The sequence below is a fragment of the Buteo buteo genome, chromosome 8, assembly GCF_964188355.1.
Source record: "Buteo buteo chromosome 8, bButBut1.hap1.1, whole genome shotgun sequence".
Classification (NCBI taxonomy): Eukaryota; Metazoa; Chordata; class Aves; order Accipitriformes; family Accipitridae; genus Buteo; species Buteo buteo.
The window spans coordinates 45,260,641-45,279,397 of NC_134178.1; the positions used below are offsets into that span (position 1 = coordinate 45,260,641).

At 40.0% G+C, this 18,757-nt stretch overlaps 1 protein-coding gene and 1 long non-coding RNA gene across 2 annotated transcripts in view; one reads left to right on the forward strand and one right to left on the reverse strand.

Moving 5' to 3' along the window:
• Positions 1 to 158: 158 nt before the first annotated feature.
• Positions 159 to 17,713, forward strand: LOC142033904 (uncharacterized). Its single transcript, XR_012651390.1, has 4 exons — positions 159 to 2,981; positions 4,184 to 4,343; positions 7,917 to 8,059; positions 9,308 to 17,713. It is a non-coding gene; the product is annotated as an uncharacterized LOC142033904 (long non-coding RNA).
• Positions 497 to 18,757, reverse strand: part of SPAG17 (sperm associated antigen 17) — a 99,569-nt gene continuing 81,308 nt past the window's right edge. Inside the window, exons 36-48 of the mRNA XM_075034474.1 lie at positions 16,715 to 16,828; positions 14,586 to 14,631; positions 12,853 to 12,955; positions 12,330 to 12,383; positions 11,383 to 11,482; positions 10,671 to 10,767; positions 9,318 to 9,416; positions 7,834 to 7,985; positions 7,181 to 7,350; positions 6,718 to 6,778; positions 4,172 to 4,316; positions 2,832 to 2,969; positions 497 to 636 (exon numbers count right to left, since the gene is read on the reverse strand). Coding sequence (XP_074890575.1) covers positions 2,833 to 2,969; positions 4,172 to 4,316; positions 6,718 to 6,778; positions 7,181 to 7,350; positions 7,834 to 7,985; positions 9,318 to 9,416; positions 10,671 to 10,767; positions 11,383 to 11,482; positions 12,330 to 12,383; positions 12,853 to 12,955; positions 14,586 to 14,631; positions 16,715 to 16,828 — 1,278 coding nt within the window. The 3' untranslated portion in view covers positions 497 to 636; position 2,832. The remainder of the gene's footprint in view (positions 637 to 2,831; positions 2,970 to 4,171; positions 4,317 to 6,717; positions 6,779 to 7,180; positions 7,351 to 7,833; positions 7,986 to 9,317; positions 9,417 to 10,670; positions 10,768 to 11,382; positions 11,483 to 12,329; positions 12,384 to 12,852; positions 12,956 to 14,585; positions 14,632 to 16,714; positions 16,829 to 18,757) is intronic.

Here is an 18,757-nt window from a genome sequence, read left to right on the forward strand (position 1 = left end):
CAGTCTTTCACTCTGAAGACAGATGTGCAGATCTGCATTTAAAGATGATCATGTCTGATGGGGAAGAAGACGATATAAGCAGAATCCCTCTGTGAAGTGTAACTTTGTGTACTCATAATCCCCATCTGGTGTCTGCAGCTAATTAAAGGTAGGTGCACACAGAGAAAGTTAAGCCTATGATTGTGAAAGCAAACAGAAACTTAGGAATTAGGACACCAGAGCAGATCAGCAGCCGTTTCCTGAAGAATCGCAGTTGACTTCTGTGAAACCTGCTGCATGCTCAGTACTTAAAAAAGATTTCAGGTGCCTCAGCACAGGTTATAGAAACCTAACCCCTTTTAAAAACCAAACCTATCAGGAACCATTCAGCACTCTTCTGAAGTGCAGAGTATCAAACATTGGGTTTGAAATAATGCAGTAATCTTTCCACTGCTTGCATTTCAGACAGACACATAAGAATACAGTGCAACTTTTGGACCACCTTTCCCATTAATAAGGGACAGACAAAATATTTATTCACATTAATCTGATTACATAAATGAAAAAAGTCTACATCAGGATGTTTCCATAACGCTGGACTACAATTTGGGTATTTCAGTACTGCTGATCTTCATGTTATTCTTCTAGGGCTCTGACCTGTAGTGAAAGAGGAGAGAAAATTAACATGAAAGGAAAGAAAAAAACCAAAGCCCAACTCTATCTTTGTACAGTTTTTGAAGCAAACCCAGTAACTGCATCCAGATTCTTTGCAAGTGTTGTGCGAGCACTGTGATTGCTGTGGACTGGCTTCAGTAGAACTGGCCTCTACGCTTGCTGTTGGAAGGGAACAACATGAGAAAGGGTTCTCGCATGGGCTTCAAATAGATTAAGAGTTTGCTTTTATTTCACAAATTGAGTGGCATAAAAATCATGACCATGAGTTCAGGATGGGCAGTCTACTTAGGAATACTGAAGGCTTTCACGAGCTGCTTCCTATGCAGTATTTAATTTTGAGTATATTAAGAGAGTCTTTTAAAAATTTCACAAATATAAATGAGAAATAACTAAGAAAATATAAATGAAATATGACTAGTTTGGTAAGGTGATGCTTCACCAGTGATTTTTGCTTTTTGGTCTCTACTAGGAGGTGTGGCAAGTTTGTGATCAAGTCTAATATTGCACGGAAGTTTCTAGGTCTCAGTGGAGAGAATCATTGGCTCTGGTGATAACCACCTGGGAAAGGTGACATGAACTTAAAAATTGTCACACTGCCTCTGCAGAGACTTAACTGTTTCTGTTCTGGATGGTTGAACAAGACTTTTTAACCAACTACAGGACTTAACCTAGGCATTTCATATTTTGTAAGATTAAACCAACCAGTCCAGAGTTCCTTGACATGTTTGAGCTGGATATGGTTTTTGAGTCCAGGAGATTTTGTGGGGAGGACTGTTCAAAGACGCATTTGGTACAGTTGCTTGGGTAGGATGGGGTAGCTGTAGTCAGCTTCAGTAGGAATTCTCAATTAATTCACAAAAAGACTTTGTCAGAACAGAAGGGAGATTTGGCTATGGTGATGGCAACTGTGATTAGCTGGATTAGCCACGTGGCAGTACCATGTAGTTAATTTCTCTCCACTTGGAGCTTTTAATGGGAGATGACACTGATGGGAATTTCTGTTGGGACTGTTGGGACAGGGGGGTGTCTCACTGAAATGTGAACTGACTGGGTCCATTTCAACACAAAGTGAAGAAGTTTGTCTAAACTGCCTTTGCTGATGAGCTCCAGGTTGTAAGCCCCTAAGCTGGAAGGCATTAGATTTGCTGTTCTTCTAGACTATAATTGCATGTTACTCTGGGAGTAAAAAACTGGAAAAGGAAAAAGCTATGTTTGATGTACTCTGGGCAGTCCTAGAGCAGATGCAGCAGTCAGAGGTGCATGTTTCTCTGCAAAGTTTCCTTTGAGAACTGACTGATGTGGTCACTTTTCTCCAGAGGAGAGGAAATGAGATACAGCTGGGATTTCTTTACTGACTTGTTAGATAACATGGCAGACTTACAGATGTTAAAGTTGAAAGAAAAAGATGATGTCAGTGCTACACATATGAGGCAAATGGGGACTCCTGAGCTGAGGAGAGAAGAAACATCCATAGGGTTCCTGTTTATGAACTGTCACCATTGATTGTATTGTGGAGCACCTGAGTTGACATGGGTGAGATGAAACATCAGCCTAATGTTAAACATGTTGGCTGGTGGTTTGAGGAGAAATTCCCCATAAGGCTTTCTTGTTTGCAGGGAGGACTGACTTACTTACCCATTCTCTGTATAGTCTGATTCTCTAAGGTTACAGAAATGTGCTGTATGAAATAACGTGTGCAGAGGGTTGTGTGTGCTCGAACTTGTCATGTTGAAGTTGCTTGCCCTGTCTATCTGTAAGACTCCTGTCCCTTATTAGACTTGCTGTCAGTGTCAAAGGGTCAGCAGTAAGACTTGGGTTTTAGAAAGTGAAGAGTGTTAAAGAGAGGGTGATTTATTAGGGCTTAACTGCAATAAATCCAGCCTCCTGCTGCCAGGAGGCTCAATGACTTATTTAATGTGAGGACAGTTAAGTGAAGGATTTGGGACAGGACGGGGGAGGCTCTGCTGTGAGTGCCTCCACTGAGCTGAGCAGTTGTAGTAACCCGTAAATCTCTTGCAGTGAGTCCTTTGGTTAATGTCATCCAGTGCTTCCCTTTTCTTGTCTCAGGCCATCATGTCTGTGTGATGTGTGCATGAGTTGATGTGGATCAGAAGCCAAGAGGAGGTAAAACAACTGTACTTTAATTTACAGCTGGTATCGCTGCATCTGATACTTACACTAACTAGAAAGCTTTCGGGGTAGTGTAATCCGGAACCGTGGCTTGGGGCTTGCGGGAACTGCCCGGACTGTTGCTGCCATCCCACCCTGGGGGTATCCTTGTGGGCGGCACTCATAAATGTCATTGGTTAACACAGGTGGAATATCATGTTAAGGACCTAACCATTTCTGTACGTTTATGCAATTAAAATAATACGTGTGGAGGCTGGAATGAATTCTGGAAATAAGGCTGCGATACAACTTGAATCTGGACTACTGCCCTCAGCTCAAAGACTAAAGACCAGGTAAAATTCTGGGGAAGGGCACATGTTCTGGAGGCCGGTCTGCAACTGCATGTCTGAGGACTGGGTGAGTTGGGAACAGAGCAGGAGCTGGTTTTGCTGCTATGCCACCAGTCCTGTCCAGCTCCGCTCTGCAATAATGGGCATGAAAGACTGCTTTGGGTCACTACGAAGTAAATTTGGGGAGTTTCAGTGTCACTTCTAGAGCATGTAAAGCTGTTGGCTAGTACTCTGGTCAGTCTCAGAGGACCCTAAAGTTCTTTCTCTGGTAAGGGTGGCCCTTACCAGGAGTGGAGTTTCTGGCACGTTTGGATGCACCTTGCCTTGCTATTTCTTTTATACGTTTCCAGAAGACCTCTTCTCCCAGGCTTTTAAGTGTAAATATGATTAAAATTTAGTCAAACAGAACTTCACCCTTTCTTCTGAACTTGCCCTTAAAAATGAGTCTGTAATTTTACCTAAAAAATAATTAATAGTTTCTGGAGCACAAGAGAAAGAGAAAGAATAGTTCTTGACTTGGCTGTTTTCTTTTACTCTACCTCTGTCCTCAATTAAACAACTGAAAAGCCCACTGAACCCACACTGGGCTGATGTCTGACAGCATTCATGCACTTCTGTTCTTGCATCTCTGCTGACAGAGGGATTGTCTCACTTGTCTGTTTAGGATCCAGGATGATACTTGATTTTGTTGCTCATGAGGCTGTACCATCAGGTGCTACCATAGGTTCAAAGATGTTATTAAGGATTTCCATTGGAGGTGGTGGGAAAGACTTCCTATTATTTTCATTTATTTTTTTAAAAGCCACATCTTTCTGAGCTTACCCTTCTTCCTTTCCCCACTTTTCTAAAACCTTAATACTCTGGTGTCAATTGCTTTTGGTGTCAGAATCTTAAATTGTTTACTTGTTGTGCTTTTGAAAACACCCATTTGTGTGTTTCTGAAAAGGACAGTAAAGCTTGCTACCTCAGCAGCCTGCACTGGAAACAATGCTTAAGGCTCCTGGTCCCCAGAGTTGATGTTAGAATGTGTGTGTGGGAAATAAGACAACAAAGGATATTTGCTCTCACAGGCAGGAGAAGAGTCTCTGTTTCTGTTAATATTTCAATATCATGGGAAACTTCTTCAAGGCCACCAGCATCTTCCCCTCCAGTTACCATGGCAAAAATCTCTATCTCCAGTTCAACCTGCAAGCCTGCTGCCACCTAGGAGAGACAGGGGATTACTCAGAGGTAAGATGCATGTTTCGTCTATAGTCCCCTCCAGCAGTCCTTGGAGCTGGTTCTTGTTCTGTGTTGCCTGATGAAATTAAAGACCTAGTGCCCCAGCACTTATGATTGTGCTTGCCAGTTAGTTACCCAGTATCTGTTCCAATAGAAAGTCTGTACAAAACAGTGTCTATTCACATTGTAGTTTGAAAGAAAACTGCCAGGTGTTTGCATTTTTTCCCCTTAAATTTCCTTTTAGGTTCCAGTGGGAAAAGGGGAATTGGGACAGCTAGGAGAGCCTGCCGGTGTTTAAGAGGCATTTGGACAATGGCCTTAATACCATGCTTTAACTTCTGTTCAGCCCTGAAATGGTCGGGCAGTTGGATGAGATGATCGTTGTAGGTCCCTTGCAACTGAAATATAATATTCTATTCTATTTTAAAAAGGACATAGAGGTAGGGAGAAAAGGGAGATACAAAAGGGATGGATGTGGGGGAGAGGAAGAGAGAATGGAAATTATTCCAGCCATCTATCTGGACTTCTGTAAGGCTTTTGACATGGTCCCCCTTCTCTCTAAATTGGAGAGATATGGATTTAATGGGTGAACTGTTTGGTGGATGAGGAATTGGTTGGATGGTTGCATCCACAGGGTAGTGGTCAACAGCTCAATGTCCAGATGGAGATCGGTGGCAAGTGGTGTCCCTCAGGGGTCCATGTTGTTTAATATCTTCATTAATGACATAGTGGTATCGAGTGCGCACTCAGCAAGTTTGCAGATAACACCAACCTGTGTGGTTGACATGCCTGAGGGATGGGATGCCATCCAAAGGGACCTGGACAAGCTCCAGGAGTGGTCCCATGTGAACCTCATGAGGTTCAACAAGGCCAAGTCCAAGGTCCTGCACCTCAGTCGTGGCAACCCCCGTATCAATACCGGCTGGGGGATGAAGGGTTTGGGAGCAGCCCTGCTGAGAAGGACTTGGGGTACTGGTGGATGAAAAGCTGGACGTGGAGCTGGCAATGTGGGCTTGCAGCCAACACAGCCAACCATACCCTGGGCTGCATCAAAAGCAGGGTGGCCAGCAGGTCGAGGGAGGTGACTCTGCCCCTCTACTCCACTCTGGTGAGACCCCACCTGCAGTTCTGTGTCCAGCTCTGGGGTCCTCAGCACAGGAAAGACACAGACCTGTTGGAGCAGGTCCAGAGGAGGCCACAAAAATGGTCAGAGGGATGGAACACCTCTCCTGTGAGGACAGGCTGAGAGAGTTGGGGTTGTTCAGCTTGGAGAAGAGAAGGCTCCAGGGAGACCTTGTTGTGGCCTTTTAATACTTAAAGGGGGCTTATAAGAAAGACAGGGACAAACATTTTAGTAGGGCTTGTTGCGATAGGACAAGGGGTAATGGTTTTAAACTAAAAGAGGGTAGATTCAAACTATATGTAAGGAAGAAATGTTTTATAATGAGGGTGGTGAAACACTGGCACAGGTTACCCAGAGAGGCTGTGGATGCCCCATCCCTGGAAACATTCAAGGTCAGGTTGGACAGGGCTCTGAGCAACCTGATTGAGTTGAAGATGTCCCTGCTCACTGCAGGGGGTTGGACTAGATGATCTTTGGAGGTCCCTTCCAACCCAAACTATTCTACGATTTTAAGTACTGAGTTGTGGCTAGGGCTCTGGACTAGGAGGCTTAATTTGTATTCTGGCACTGCCTTCTTGCACAAGTCATTGCTGCTTGATTCCATGCCTGTAAAAGCATTGGCAAGGATACTGCCTCATATTACCTGGATGCTGTGGGGATACTGGCCGGCACAATATTTATTCAGATATGTAGGTGAACACACAGCTGAAGAGAGAGACTGAACAAAAGCAGAAAGCATGAAAACTTCCTATTTAATGGGACAATATCACACACTATGGTGCTTTGCTAGATAAAAGACTTAAGGTGGAGAACAGTTGCAAGCAGGAGAATAAATGGTTGAGGCAAGAGTTTAGTAGGTTCAAGTCTTGAAGGTATCAGGACAGGAGATAAAGTCTAGGCGTAAGACAGAGCAGATAAATAGCCTAAACGATGGGAAAACTCAGAGGTAGTAGTAGAGTATCCTGTTTGCTTAACCCCACCCCCCCCTTCTTTAACCTCAGTGTTTGACCTGCTGCTTTCCACTGAACTTAACATGTTTATCCCTCTGCATTCTGGCGCAGGCTCTGAGACCTGGAGCGCACGGGGTGCTTGGTTGAAGGCAGCAGAGGGACAGCAGAAGGCAGTGTCACTTCAAATAACTTTAAACAAATCATGTACCCTGCCAGCTCTATTCCCAGACAGCTGGTGCAAGATGACCCATAGATGGCCCGAGGGCCAGCTGAGTCCAGCAAAAACCAAAAGATCTTCTGTGTAACTTACAGGTCCTGGTGTGTACATCACTCTCAGTCCTGTGTGCGGAGGTGGTTGCTTTACCCGAAACCTGTTAGAAAGAGAAGAGAATCAGTAGCTAGAAACTGTTTCAGGCAGACGTGCAGCATCCAGCAGCATTTCCCAAAGCCAAATGTAATACCTTTTACCATGAAAGACTTTGGTCCCTGAACCTGAGAACTTCAGTAAGAACCAGTAAAACAACTGCGATGGGCCAGGACTATGCATACAGGACCTGCTGTTCCTTACTGCTTTTCCTCATAACACTAATATGCGAATAATGTTGAAGTATTTCTAATATCTCTTCACCTCTATTTAGTAAGTCATTATCAAATGATTCCAAATATAAAAATACCATTTGTTATCTCCTGTTAATCAGATCAAAAGGTTGACAATTAACAAGCAATGCGTATTTGGACAGTTAAACCCCAAGGTACTGAAAATTCAAACTAACCTTGAGAAGTTCACACCAACATTCTTCAGGATCACAGTGGCTGCATAGGTGCAGCCTTCCTGTAGCACTCCAAGTATCACTCTGGGTGGAATGAGATGGAAGCCACTGAGATGCTGTCTTGTTGTTGCAAGAGAAGATGTGTTGACGTTTCCTGCGACAGGATCTTCCACCTTTGCAAACAGAGTTAAAAATATTAGACAATAGAGAAAGTTGGTGGCCATCAAGTTAGGTTCAGGGTTACTTAACCTACATTTGACCTCTGTCCACTCATTCTGAAGAATTACAAAAAGACAGCCTAATCTGAGTAAAAACTGAAGAAGCACTTTGAATATTGTCTGCAAATCTATATTGGTTTGAGTTTTCAGACACATTAGCCATTGAGATGTCTCAGGGGGAAGGGGGAAAGCTCTGCTCCTTTGAAAATGAGAGTTTTCGTGTGGGTGCATGGTACATAACTATGCTTTTGGCACACAAGTTTGTCCTAGTGGTTGAGAGGAAAGCTACTTTTATAAGTGCCAGTAAACTTTTGCATAAATTGGAACTGCTGTGTTTCAGTGAACAGATTCAAAATACATTCCAGTGTTGCTCCAGAGTGAAGATTTTATGCAAAAGAGATGACTGAGAGGATATTAACAGAAAAGATGTTATTTTACCTTTTTATTTGGTATGGAGTTTGGTTTTCTCCCCTGAAGGGATGATGGTAATTTCACCTTCTCTTTTCTTGGCTGTCCTGCAGCATTCACCAGCAGACTCTGAACTTTACGTTGAAAGGGTGTCTCCTGTGATCTTGCAGCCTTGTTTAGGTCTGGAAGGGAAAGATTTCCAAAAGCACAAAAACCTAAGCATCATATTCAGCCTAATCCTGAAGTTCTTGTTCAGGTAAGATTTTTATTTTCTATGAAAGCATTTGCTTAGCACAAGGACAGAGAATTAGTCTCATTTTTATTTAAGAGGTGAAGAAAGGCATTAAGAAACCTCCTAATAGTAGCAAGTAATTAAAATTTGACTAATAAGTAAAGTTGTACTGTAATTATTAGAACTACTTAGTTGGAAACATCTCAGTGGACACATGCAATGAAGATATAAATATTGGTGAAAGTGATTAAAAACAGAAAAGGAGGTACAAAACCTCAAGCACTAAAATCAAAATCGAGGACGTTACCATTCCAAAGGCATGACTACATGTGCAGAAACACCCAGGCTGGTCAAGTAAAATCTGTACGTCCGTATAACAACACAGTCCCATCCAGGCCTCAAAGCGGTATGCCCAACTAGGAAGCCCTGTCTCTGAGCAGGATTTATTGTCTTGAATGCAAAAAAAACGTTGTTTTTTCTCAGTTTGGACTGCAGGCACTGTCTAGCTGGAATGCTAAGTCTGGTCAGTTAGTCATTGTAAGGAGGCAGAAATGTTATTTGAGAATAGCATCTTCTCTAGATGCCCCTCTTATTTCCAGACAACAGAACTGCAGGTGGTGGAGAGGGGCTTTCCACCTGCACAGCAAATGGCCCAGAGCTTATAAAAAAAAAGCTAAGCATGGACATGAGGGAAAACACTCTAGCATTTCTTGTTTTGCCTAAAGGTAAGCAACATTTATGCTTTGACATTAGAAGTTAGCGTAGTTTTGGCGTCTCTCTCCCCACACACACTCTCCCCCTCCAAGCAGACTGGTGGCTCTCCAGTGGTGATCATCCAAGGCTGTCGCCACAAGCAGATGCATAAACAGAGTGAGCGACTGTAGACGTAGCAAGGAAAGCAAAACTGAATGGCAATGTTTAAATGGCAAAGACCATTTAACCACTGCAAACTCTGTCCTAGAGTCTTCTGTTACAGGCCTTAATAAGCAGAAAAAAATTGGCTTGTACAACTGTTTTTAAGTAGAGAAATTGCTTCTTGGCTTTGTCTGCACTTCTACCATCCCCATCACACCCATGTTGTTATAGCAGCCTCCTAGGGTGAAGGAGGGAATCTCTTCCATTAGTTTTATACCTCAATTTCTGCCAGTCTTGTGTTTCAGATGTATTCAGAATGCTGAACAGAGATAGGTGGATTTAAATTTGTATTGTAAATATTTTGTCAAAAGTTATAAGAAGATAGATATTAACCTACTCCAAACTACATTCTGGAAGGCAGCTTTACCTGTTGTGCTCCTGGAACCTTCATTTTGTTTGGAATGAGCCTGCAGCAGAAGACCAGGTAAAGGTGAAGAATCACTTATGGTATCGAGACATTCAGATGCTACAGGGAAAATAACGGAATACTGTGACAAGTGTTTTTCATCATCGTTTTCATAAACACAAGAAAAAAAATAATCACAAAGTCTTTGGTACTTTAATTTAGACAATCTTTGAAAGCTGTCTACAGAACCATGAGAGGCTGGGTAAATTCTGCATGGGACATTTTGCTCCACTGGGCAACAGGGATCAAAAATGCATATTTTGGGATTAGTCATTTCTTGTTCTCTGGATAACTGAGCAATAAGCCATAAAGGGCTAATGGACAATCCAACACAAGTCTTCTGGTGATTGCAAAATGAGGAGATGTGGGAATTGGTGGGGGTCTGATAAAGCCCCATGGAGTACTGCTGTCCTGATATGATTCTTTGTGTATGACTTTTAATCTCACTATGTGATTTCAGTAACTTGTCAGGGCTGCTTTTCAAACAGAACTGAAGTATTCCTCTCAATGCTGTAGAGCTCAGACCTAAGATGATGGTTCACTCTTTCACTGCTTCCTGTCATCCAGTTACTGCTTTCCTCCCATATCCTCCAAACTACCCTTAGCCTGCACCTTTCCTATTCCATATCGCTTTTGCCCTCTTACCATTGAGTTTCAGAATTCCATCTCTCTTTTTTTTTTTTCCTACAGTCATACTTGTTGTCTTCTAAACTTGGCCCCCTCAGTTTTTCCTCATCCACCCCTAACTATTGTTTATTCCATTTAAGTTTTTCTTGAGCATTTTGCATCCATCCACCCCTCATTCATAGCACAACTCTTCAGCTTTGCATCCAAAGCCTGTGGTGCTTCCACATACAGTGATGTCTGCAGAGGCTCCTTTAACACACTAAATATAGGAGTCTCATAGACCACATTTATATTAGTGGATTAAAAAGAAACATTCCCAGATACTATCTATGCTGTTAACTTGTTTGTTAGAACACTGGTATGATATTGACTGTGCAACTTAGCAGTCTCCCCAAAAGCACTCTCAGGTACACAAGTTTTGGCCAGGGAGAAGACCATCTAGTTTTGGGAGACTGAATTTACACAGTCTACTCCATACTGCTGGATCTCAATGTCAGGGAATGCTGCTGGGTATGTTTCATATATCAGAATAGATATAGCCATTGTGGTCCAAGTAGTTCATGTGCCAAAATGACTGGGAATACATGGGGTCAGATAATGTAATCTTACATTTAACTGAAATATGGAATGAGACAACTGGATAAAACAATGAAGAAGATACTAAAATAGTGCCAGACAGTAAGTTACCTCTACTGGGTTTTTTGATCATCTCTAGAGGGAAATTCCCACTTTCTTTTTTTCGAACTGGAGGAAGTTCCATAGACAGTGCTTCCACATCAGGAAACTAAGAGAAAAGTAAGAAAGAGAGTTTAGGTCTCCCAACTAAACACTTAGAAAAACAAACCAGCAGCCACCCTCCTTCCCCCTGGGAAAAAAAAAAAGAAAGAAAAAAGGGGGATGTGTGTGTACAAAGGCAACAAATAAGCAGAACCAAAGTGGTAACTATAAAAAGATAGACACTAAGTATACCTCAGATTCCAAAGTACATTTTTGAGACACTGTAAGCACTTACAGCATTTATCAGGTGAGATTACAACAGGAAAGTTCCCAAGGCCACCTTTAACCCAGGAGGGTTAGTCTTACCAATTCCCCTTCTAGTTAGCAGAGAGAGGTTTTTGAGAGGTAAGTGAAAAGACCTGAGGTTCAGCTTCTGCTCCGATTCAGACTCTCCAGAGTAAGGAACCTACAGAGTTTGTACTCAATAAACATATACCATCTCCAAGATATGTTTCCTTTGACAAGGGCATATAATTCCCAGTATTAATTCTGCCACAACTGTCCTCTGTAATGGTTTCTTGAGATAAATTGAGGCTGAGAAGTAAATCCAGAACTGTCTTTATGGGACTACAACAGAAACTACCTGGCCTAACACAAACTCGTCCAGTATTCAGCGACATACCTTTTTTGGGAAAAACTTGCCAAATTCTGATTCAAAATATGGAGGAATTATTTTGTTTCTTATTGCTGTTAAGGACTTCTTTTCTTCATCAAGTTCCTTCCTAAGTAAGTTTTAACGTTGGTAAGGAAAAGGAAGAAAAAAGCATTATAACCGAGTTCACCCCGTTTTTCAGCATTATGTTTAAAACATTGAGGAATGGAAGTGATAAAGGGAAGTGGCATTTTTTTTTTTTTCCTGGTTAATCACATTCAGTGATATCCTTGTAATCGGAAATTTTCTTGGTGATAGATCAAGAACAGGCTGGTTTGTTTCACCGACTTGCAGGGTCTAATATCAGCTATAAAATTATCACTCTTAATCATATTAAGAGTTTTGACACTGGCTTTAGAGCCAGAATTGCACATGATGTTCTTGGGTGCTGGCTACTCAGATATATATGTTTAAAGTCATTCTTTAAATAGTATGCAAAACAGTGTAAAATGCTGTATTAAAATATAAATCTGAAATTATAAAAGTATTTTTAATCTCATGCAAGTCAGTTAGTTAGAAAGTAATTATGAAGTAGTATGGAAGAGAGCTTAGTTTTCAATCGCTATTTAACCTTTCACAAAAATACAAAAGAAAAAGCAATCTTAACTGAAAGCATCAGCATTTGAAAAAATTAATATAAACTATTTTCCACATTGGTGACAGAACCAGAAAACAGAACACAGGGCTTCTGATTTCAGCCTTATTTTGAATAGCATAAGTTAACAGTAACACTGCTAGGTTTTGAAAAAAATGAGACACTCAAACCATCCATTCAGCTTTTCTTTTGCAGAGAACACCCCATTATTTGCTAGCAAACCATTGGACCATTACCCAAGACCTGGTGAAATCAATAACAGACTGAAGCAGACTTAAGCTGGCTCAAAATAACTAACTTTCTGTCCTATCAATACTATTACCTGTGCTTTTCTAGTCTGCTCTGCCACTTGGACACTGGTGTTACTCCTTCTGGGCTGAATGATCAGGAAAGAAGAGAGAGTAGTGAAAAAGAGAAAACTAGAATTATGTTCTATAAGCACAAAAAATATTTACAACATAACCCTGGAAAGAAAATGCTTTTTATGACAGTATGTTATGTTAACATCTCAGGTGACTCCTGACTTGGACTTGTATGGTTTGCACAAAATTGTTCACTCATATCTGCATTTTTATTATACTATTCAGTCAAAGAAACCCTCAACATCCTTTTCCAACAAACTTTAAAGTATCTTTCAGATAAGGAAAGAGAACCACAGAGGGACAAAATAATCGTAGGAAAAAAAAAAAAAAGGAAAAATCATAGGAAAAATGTTGTGTTATGTATGTAGAGTTCTAGGTCGCAGTCCTTAATGACAGTCAGTAAAGTACATTGCCTTGCCTGTGTGCTTGGCTCCATCCTTTGTGTTATTTACATTTGCATCAGTTCTCACTGGTCTGTCCTACCTGAACCTCTGCTGTTGGTCCTCTCTTTGCATAGTGATCGTCTTCTCTGTGTGACACTGGCGATGAGAAGCCACTGCCTGTTCATACAGATCAGTTATGTGAGCTGCAAGGTGAAAGAGTATTATTGAATGTGCATGTTCTGCTAAGCATTGCTAAGTGTTAAGAATAAAAAACGTAAAAGGATATATTTCTAATGCATCTTTGTGTCACTTGATGAAAACCTAAAAGATTCTTTATTATTGTGAGGGAAGAGGCAGAAAGAACTTCATTCCAAAATCAAGTTCAGAACATTAACAGATAGGAAATCAATTCAATGTAGAAAGCACCAGAAGCGGATTAAGTTCATACCCCACCTGTATTTCCTGAAATATCTTTATGTTCTTTCAAGATACAAATCAAATACCTGTGAATAGGAAAAGTTACTGACATTCAGCCACTTTCTGACTGGGGAGCAACATTCCAAGTCACTATCTCCAGCTGAAGAAAATAGCATGGGCTTTCAGGGACCTTTTTTAGTTTCAGCTTACTTAAGTTGTGCTTAGTTGTGGCTGTGAAGCAGCCATAATCAACATTCTCATGGAAGGAACTAGAAGTTCAATATATATAATGGAGAAAAGCCAGTCTTTCCATATTTAAGATTGTGACCAGCTCTGGGGCTTTAATACAGAGCTTCCCTGTCTTCCGACATCTTTTATAACATGTTTTGTTTAGTTCATGCCTTGAACCTAAACTGGGAGTCCAAAGAAATTTCCTTGGTTGAAAACAAATCTCTGTGGCAGAACTTAGGAGATTTGAGCATTTGAGAGATATGATCCTAACTGACTATGACAGTATTTCTTAGTGTTTCAGGAATTATGTAATTGCAACCTTCAAAACTTGGGGTTTTTTTGGACAGCTTTTTCACCATAAAATATACTTCTATTTTTCTGCTTTTTCTATTTTTATCTCTTTTAAAGAGCTTTTCTTTCCCGCTATCTTCTTCATTAATAATGTTAAAATTGCACTTCCATTTAAATCGGTAAACTGTGTAGCAAGCATTTGTTGCAGCAGTTTCCACTTACTTTGCACGGTATGCTTTTTTTTTTTTTAACAAGCAGAAATACCCTTGACAAGGCAGAAAGGGCAGTAAAATAACACTTTAAAGGCTAGCATCACTATGGGATTGAATACTATGGATTTTTCTATGGAAAAGGCTTACTGATTTTTAAAATAAACATCTTAATTTTTATTTGCACATATTGAAAACCTTAATAAATGTTAACAAGTATCTTACAAAAACTTTAACAGAAATTCACGAGGGAAAGCTAATACATTGTTCCATTGTTTCCCTTAAGCAAGGTTAATGTAACCAAAACACCTGATGGGTTGAGATCAGATTTTCCAGTGTAATAAATAACCAGGATTTATCTAGTTGCTTTGAAAAACTTGATTGAAAAGTTGATACTTGTATAAAAGTAACCAAGTACTGTCATAGTTCTTATACCTAAGAAAACTCAATACATGTGGAAACATGAGTCAAAACGCCAAATACACATGCCTAAATACAGGAATTGTTTTTTAGAGGTACTGAATCATTGATGCCAACAAGTTCTAATCACTTGTGAAAATCACACAGAAGCATGTACATAGCACATCAATGAATTCACTTTTATGTTTCTTCTTTAAAAATAATACTACAGTACTTTAAAACTTTATTTTACAATTTCAAAAGATAGATATTAAATTTTTATTACCTGTATCACTGAGATTTTCAGTTGACTTCTCCCAGTTAGGGAAGGACTGCAATGAAGAAGGAATAACTGTGACTCTGAGAAACAGACCTCACAACAGCAGCATCCTATTCCAAGGATTCCCATCCTAAATAAGTGTTACCTTCTTACCTGAGAATGTGACTACATGAATGGAGGTATTTCAGTGTGTTAGAAAACATGAGCTGGGAAAAAAGGAAAAGTAGTACAGTTTCCCTGGTCTAAACAGGTACTTGTTTCCTTCTTGATGACCTACTTCACAGATGGCTTTGTATTTTATATGGTTGCTGTTTATTAAATCAACTAAGCCAATTCATAATCAAACTCATATCCTTCTGCAAAGGATTTGAACCAGATCTAAAACTCATGGTCACAATGAAGTCAAACGGGAAATGTGTTCCGGAATTTGTAGGCTTCATTACTGAGGAGCTCTCTTGTGGATGGTTTACAGTGAAGTGTTTGAGGGGTAAAAGACTCTAGACTAAGCTGTTTCCTTTATTCTCATGCTGTCCCTGAAGTGGTTAACTGGAAACCAGAGTTCCTGTGACCAGGCAAGACTACATTTTAACAGACCTAGGGAACAGTGGAGACTTGGGAGGAGTGTGACAAAATTCTGGATCACAGCAGGGCCACAGTGAGACTCTACTGCTCAGGAAAGAGTTGTCCAATGTGAAATCTGTACCTGGAAATGTGCTTATGGTAGCTGGGACAATCAACAATAATTAGTCACTAAACAAGTTCATTGGAACAGAGCAGCATGTGAGATTCAGCACCTGCATCTCATCAAAGCAAGTAAATGTCTGCCTAGAGGATAGAGGCAGATGGAATTACTGATACATCACTTTTTCCAGAAAAGTTGTGAGCTCCTTTTTTTTTTTTTTGCTAGATACTTCTTTTCTCTACTCTTTTAAAGACTTGTATGTCACTTGAAAGTACTAAGCAAAAAATATATATGAAAGCTTGTAATATAAAAAAAGGTTTTAGTTTCAGCAAACAAAAATGCTAACTTGGCTAAAAAGGTCAGAGACAAATTCTGGAATTACATGGTTGTTTTTTAAAATTTTGAGACGGTGTTTAAAAGGGAGACTCTAAGGCTAAGATGATGTTTGTTTGCTAGAACACATTCACTTTTGGAAGGTCAATAAATCATCTGGAAGTGAATATTTAAATTATCATGGCTAGATCTTGTTTTTCAAATGCCATATTTTTTAACTCTGTATGTTTGAATTCACTATATGCGTGTTACTTGATTAAATGGAAATAAAAGTATTTCCTAAATGAGACTAAAGAAACCACCTGTTTAATAACTACTAAAAATCTAGCATGTGAATTCACATCATGCAAGGTACCCAATGTAAAGGAAGCTGTAGGAAACAAATTATTTAAAGAACTGAAATAGAGCAAACTGATCGCTCTTTACGTAAGATGTAAGAGTGTTTCTCTCATTCATCCTAATTCATTCCGCCCACTTCTGCTGCTTGAACTTTTCTAATTGTTTTTTACCACTCATCTCCCACTAACCTCACTGTTTCCTGACTGCTATCCCAAGTCCCTCTTCCCCTATTTACCCACCTTTCCCACTGCCTATTCCCCTCCCTTTTCTTTTCATGCTCTAATTATCTGTGCAAATTAGTAGAGTACATTTTCCAAAAAATACAAATGCTGCTCAGCAGTAATAACAATAGTCCTCCAGCTTGTTTTTGGATTATCCCAAAAGCAAGGTTTAAACTCTCACTGTGGAGGTGGCTGTGGTTGAAATACAAGTCTCCCAGTTGCAAAGACAACAGACTGGAAACATTCTCATCCTAATGTTGGGAGATATACATATTTCAGTAATTTTGGCCTGTGTGTTTGGGAATCTATCATTCTGTAGAGCCAAACTCTTGAACTGTTTTGAGCACTGCTTCCTCCAAATGGCAGTACTGCCATTCAGTAGCCCACCTGAATGCTGAGCGTGGCTCTGCTCTACCATTAAACTACAGCAGAGCTGGCACTGTGCTATCCTAGCATTTGCTATTTTATTAATGGATAATGATGCGTTTTAAGGCTGACACTTCCAATGCAATATAATAGTTTTGTGGGAAAAAGGAGTTAAAAAATTGTATTTTTCTCACCGTAACCAGTTCAAGGAGACTTGCAGCGCTCTCCTTTTCCTCTTCTGTTCTTGGTTCTTTTACATTCATTTCTTCCAGCTCATTTTCCTGCTTTAAAATGTTGTCTATATACTCCTGGTGGAACAATGAAAAAGAACAAGAAGGATGCAGACGTTTTCTTTGCAGAGGTAGACTTAAGGGGCACATATATAGAGACTATAGAAGTAATGGACATACATGCTTCTCAATGTCATAAAGGCCCCTTCTGTGAATTTGTGTGAATGGGTTATATGGGTATCTAAAGGTCTGCATGGAGAAATAGTTTTTAAAAAAAACAAGTCAAAGAGAGGAGTGCATGCTGAGAAGGTAGCCCGTGAAAGCTTACCAAGGGCTCTGAAGACTAGCAAGGCTATTGAATCTGCAAGAACTAATACAGTAAGGACACCAACAGTCTGCTGAAGCTCCACCGGGCCACTAGCACACATCAGCATCCGCAAAGAACCACATCCAACAGCTATCCAGATGCTCCTGGTGTGTCAGTGTGACCCCCTGCTTCCCAGCAGGCAGGTGGGTTTGGCCTCCCAACTGTTGTACCAGCTAGGCAAGTACAAGTCAGCATGCAAATGTTTGAGTAAACTATGTGAATGAATAAAGGAATGTGTTGAGTAAATAGCTGCTATTAATAATAATCAATTATATTATTAAGATCAGCTTAATGAATAAAAGGTGTTCTAACAAACATTGTGATCTGTATCTCCCTCCTGTTTGATCTCCTAGGAGGGAAAAGGAAATTTACAACATCATAATTGAAAAATTAGGTTCAGAAAAAACCCCGAAGCTCTGTTTTTAGACAGATGTTTACTTTGCCAGAATCACACGAAGTGCTACAGAAAACTTTTCTTTTCCCACACTTCTTTATGCTTTAGAAGACCAGTTGGATGGCAAAAAGGGTCCTTACAGAAGGCTGTCCTAACAGAGCACTCTGCCAGAAAGCTACATGCAGTACCGAGCTTTATGAACAGACAAGGTTTGCAGAAGCAATCTGCTTCCAGTTCTTTTTCATTCCTTTATACCTCTTAAATCTTAAACAGGATGGAGAAAGGAAGAATATCTTTTTCTTTAGATCTTGATTTAGTTCTGACAAAGAGAATATTTGGCTACAGATTTAAGATACCTCTTTTTGGAAATATCCATTAATTAAACATTGATATATGAGCAATGAGGATATTTCCATTGCACATTAACGCAATTATTAACAGATGATTTCTCAGTGCCAATAACTGCAACTCTTCCTTCCCAATATAACAAACAGCATTCTTCTTTCTCTAAAAGACAACAACAGATCTGGTCAATGGAGAGACTTACCTTGGGATTTTGGGGTAGAATTTTTTTTATAGCATTACCTTTGAAAGATCAGTATGTGAATTAAAGAATCATTTTTATATGTTTATAGACTATAAAAGGGTAGAATTTAATTCTGATAGACTGGCATGTCCCACACATGCCAGGGCTGAATAGCTGTCAATGTTTTTCTATTGCAAGCATGTCTTCTTTGAAATGTAATGTTAATTAAAAAAAAAAAAAAAAAAAATAATCAATCTAAGTGGCTACAACATGCTACTACCTTCACAAATTTCACACACTGTTCACTTTCAAATTCAGTCTGCAATGCCATCATCAGAATATGTTAAATGAATAAATTATAGAACACATGTATTTTGTTATTCTCTAATTGGTGAGTAATAATGAGTTTTTAACTCTAAAATCTCTTCTAAGAGCATCTTCACAATGTGAATTAAATAAATCTATGTTTTATACCCAAACTGAGAACTATGAAGCTGCTGACAGGGATCAACTGCAGAACTTTCAGATTCCATCTCAGAACACTTGCACATGAGATAGAGCTTGCACCTCGTTATGAACCAGTCACTCATGAGGGTTGGACACACACTTTGTCAGAAGGCTCCATAGCTATTCGCTAGATGTGGATAGAGCGACAGAACTCAGACTTGAACCTGGAAATGTTCTGTACTGATTTATGAAAACAAATACATAACCAAACCA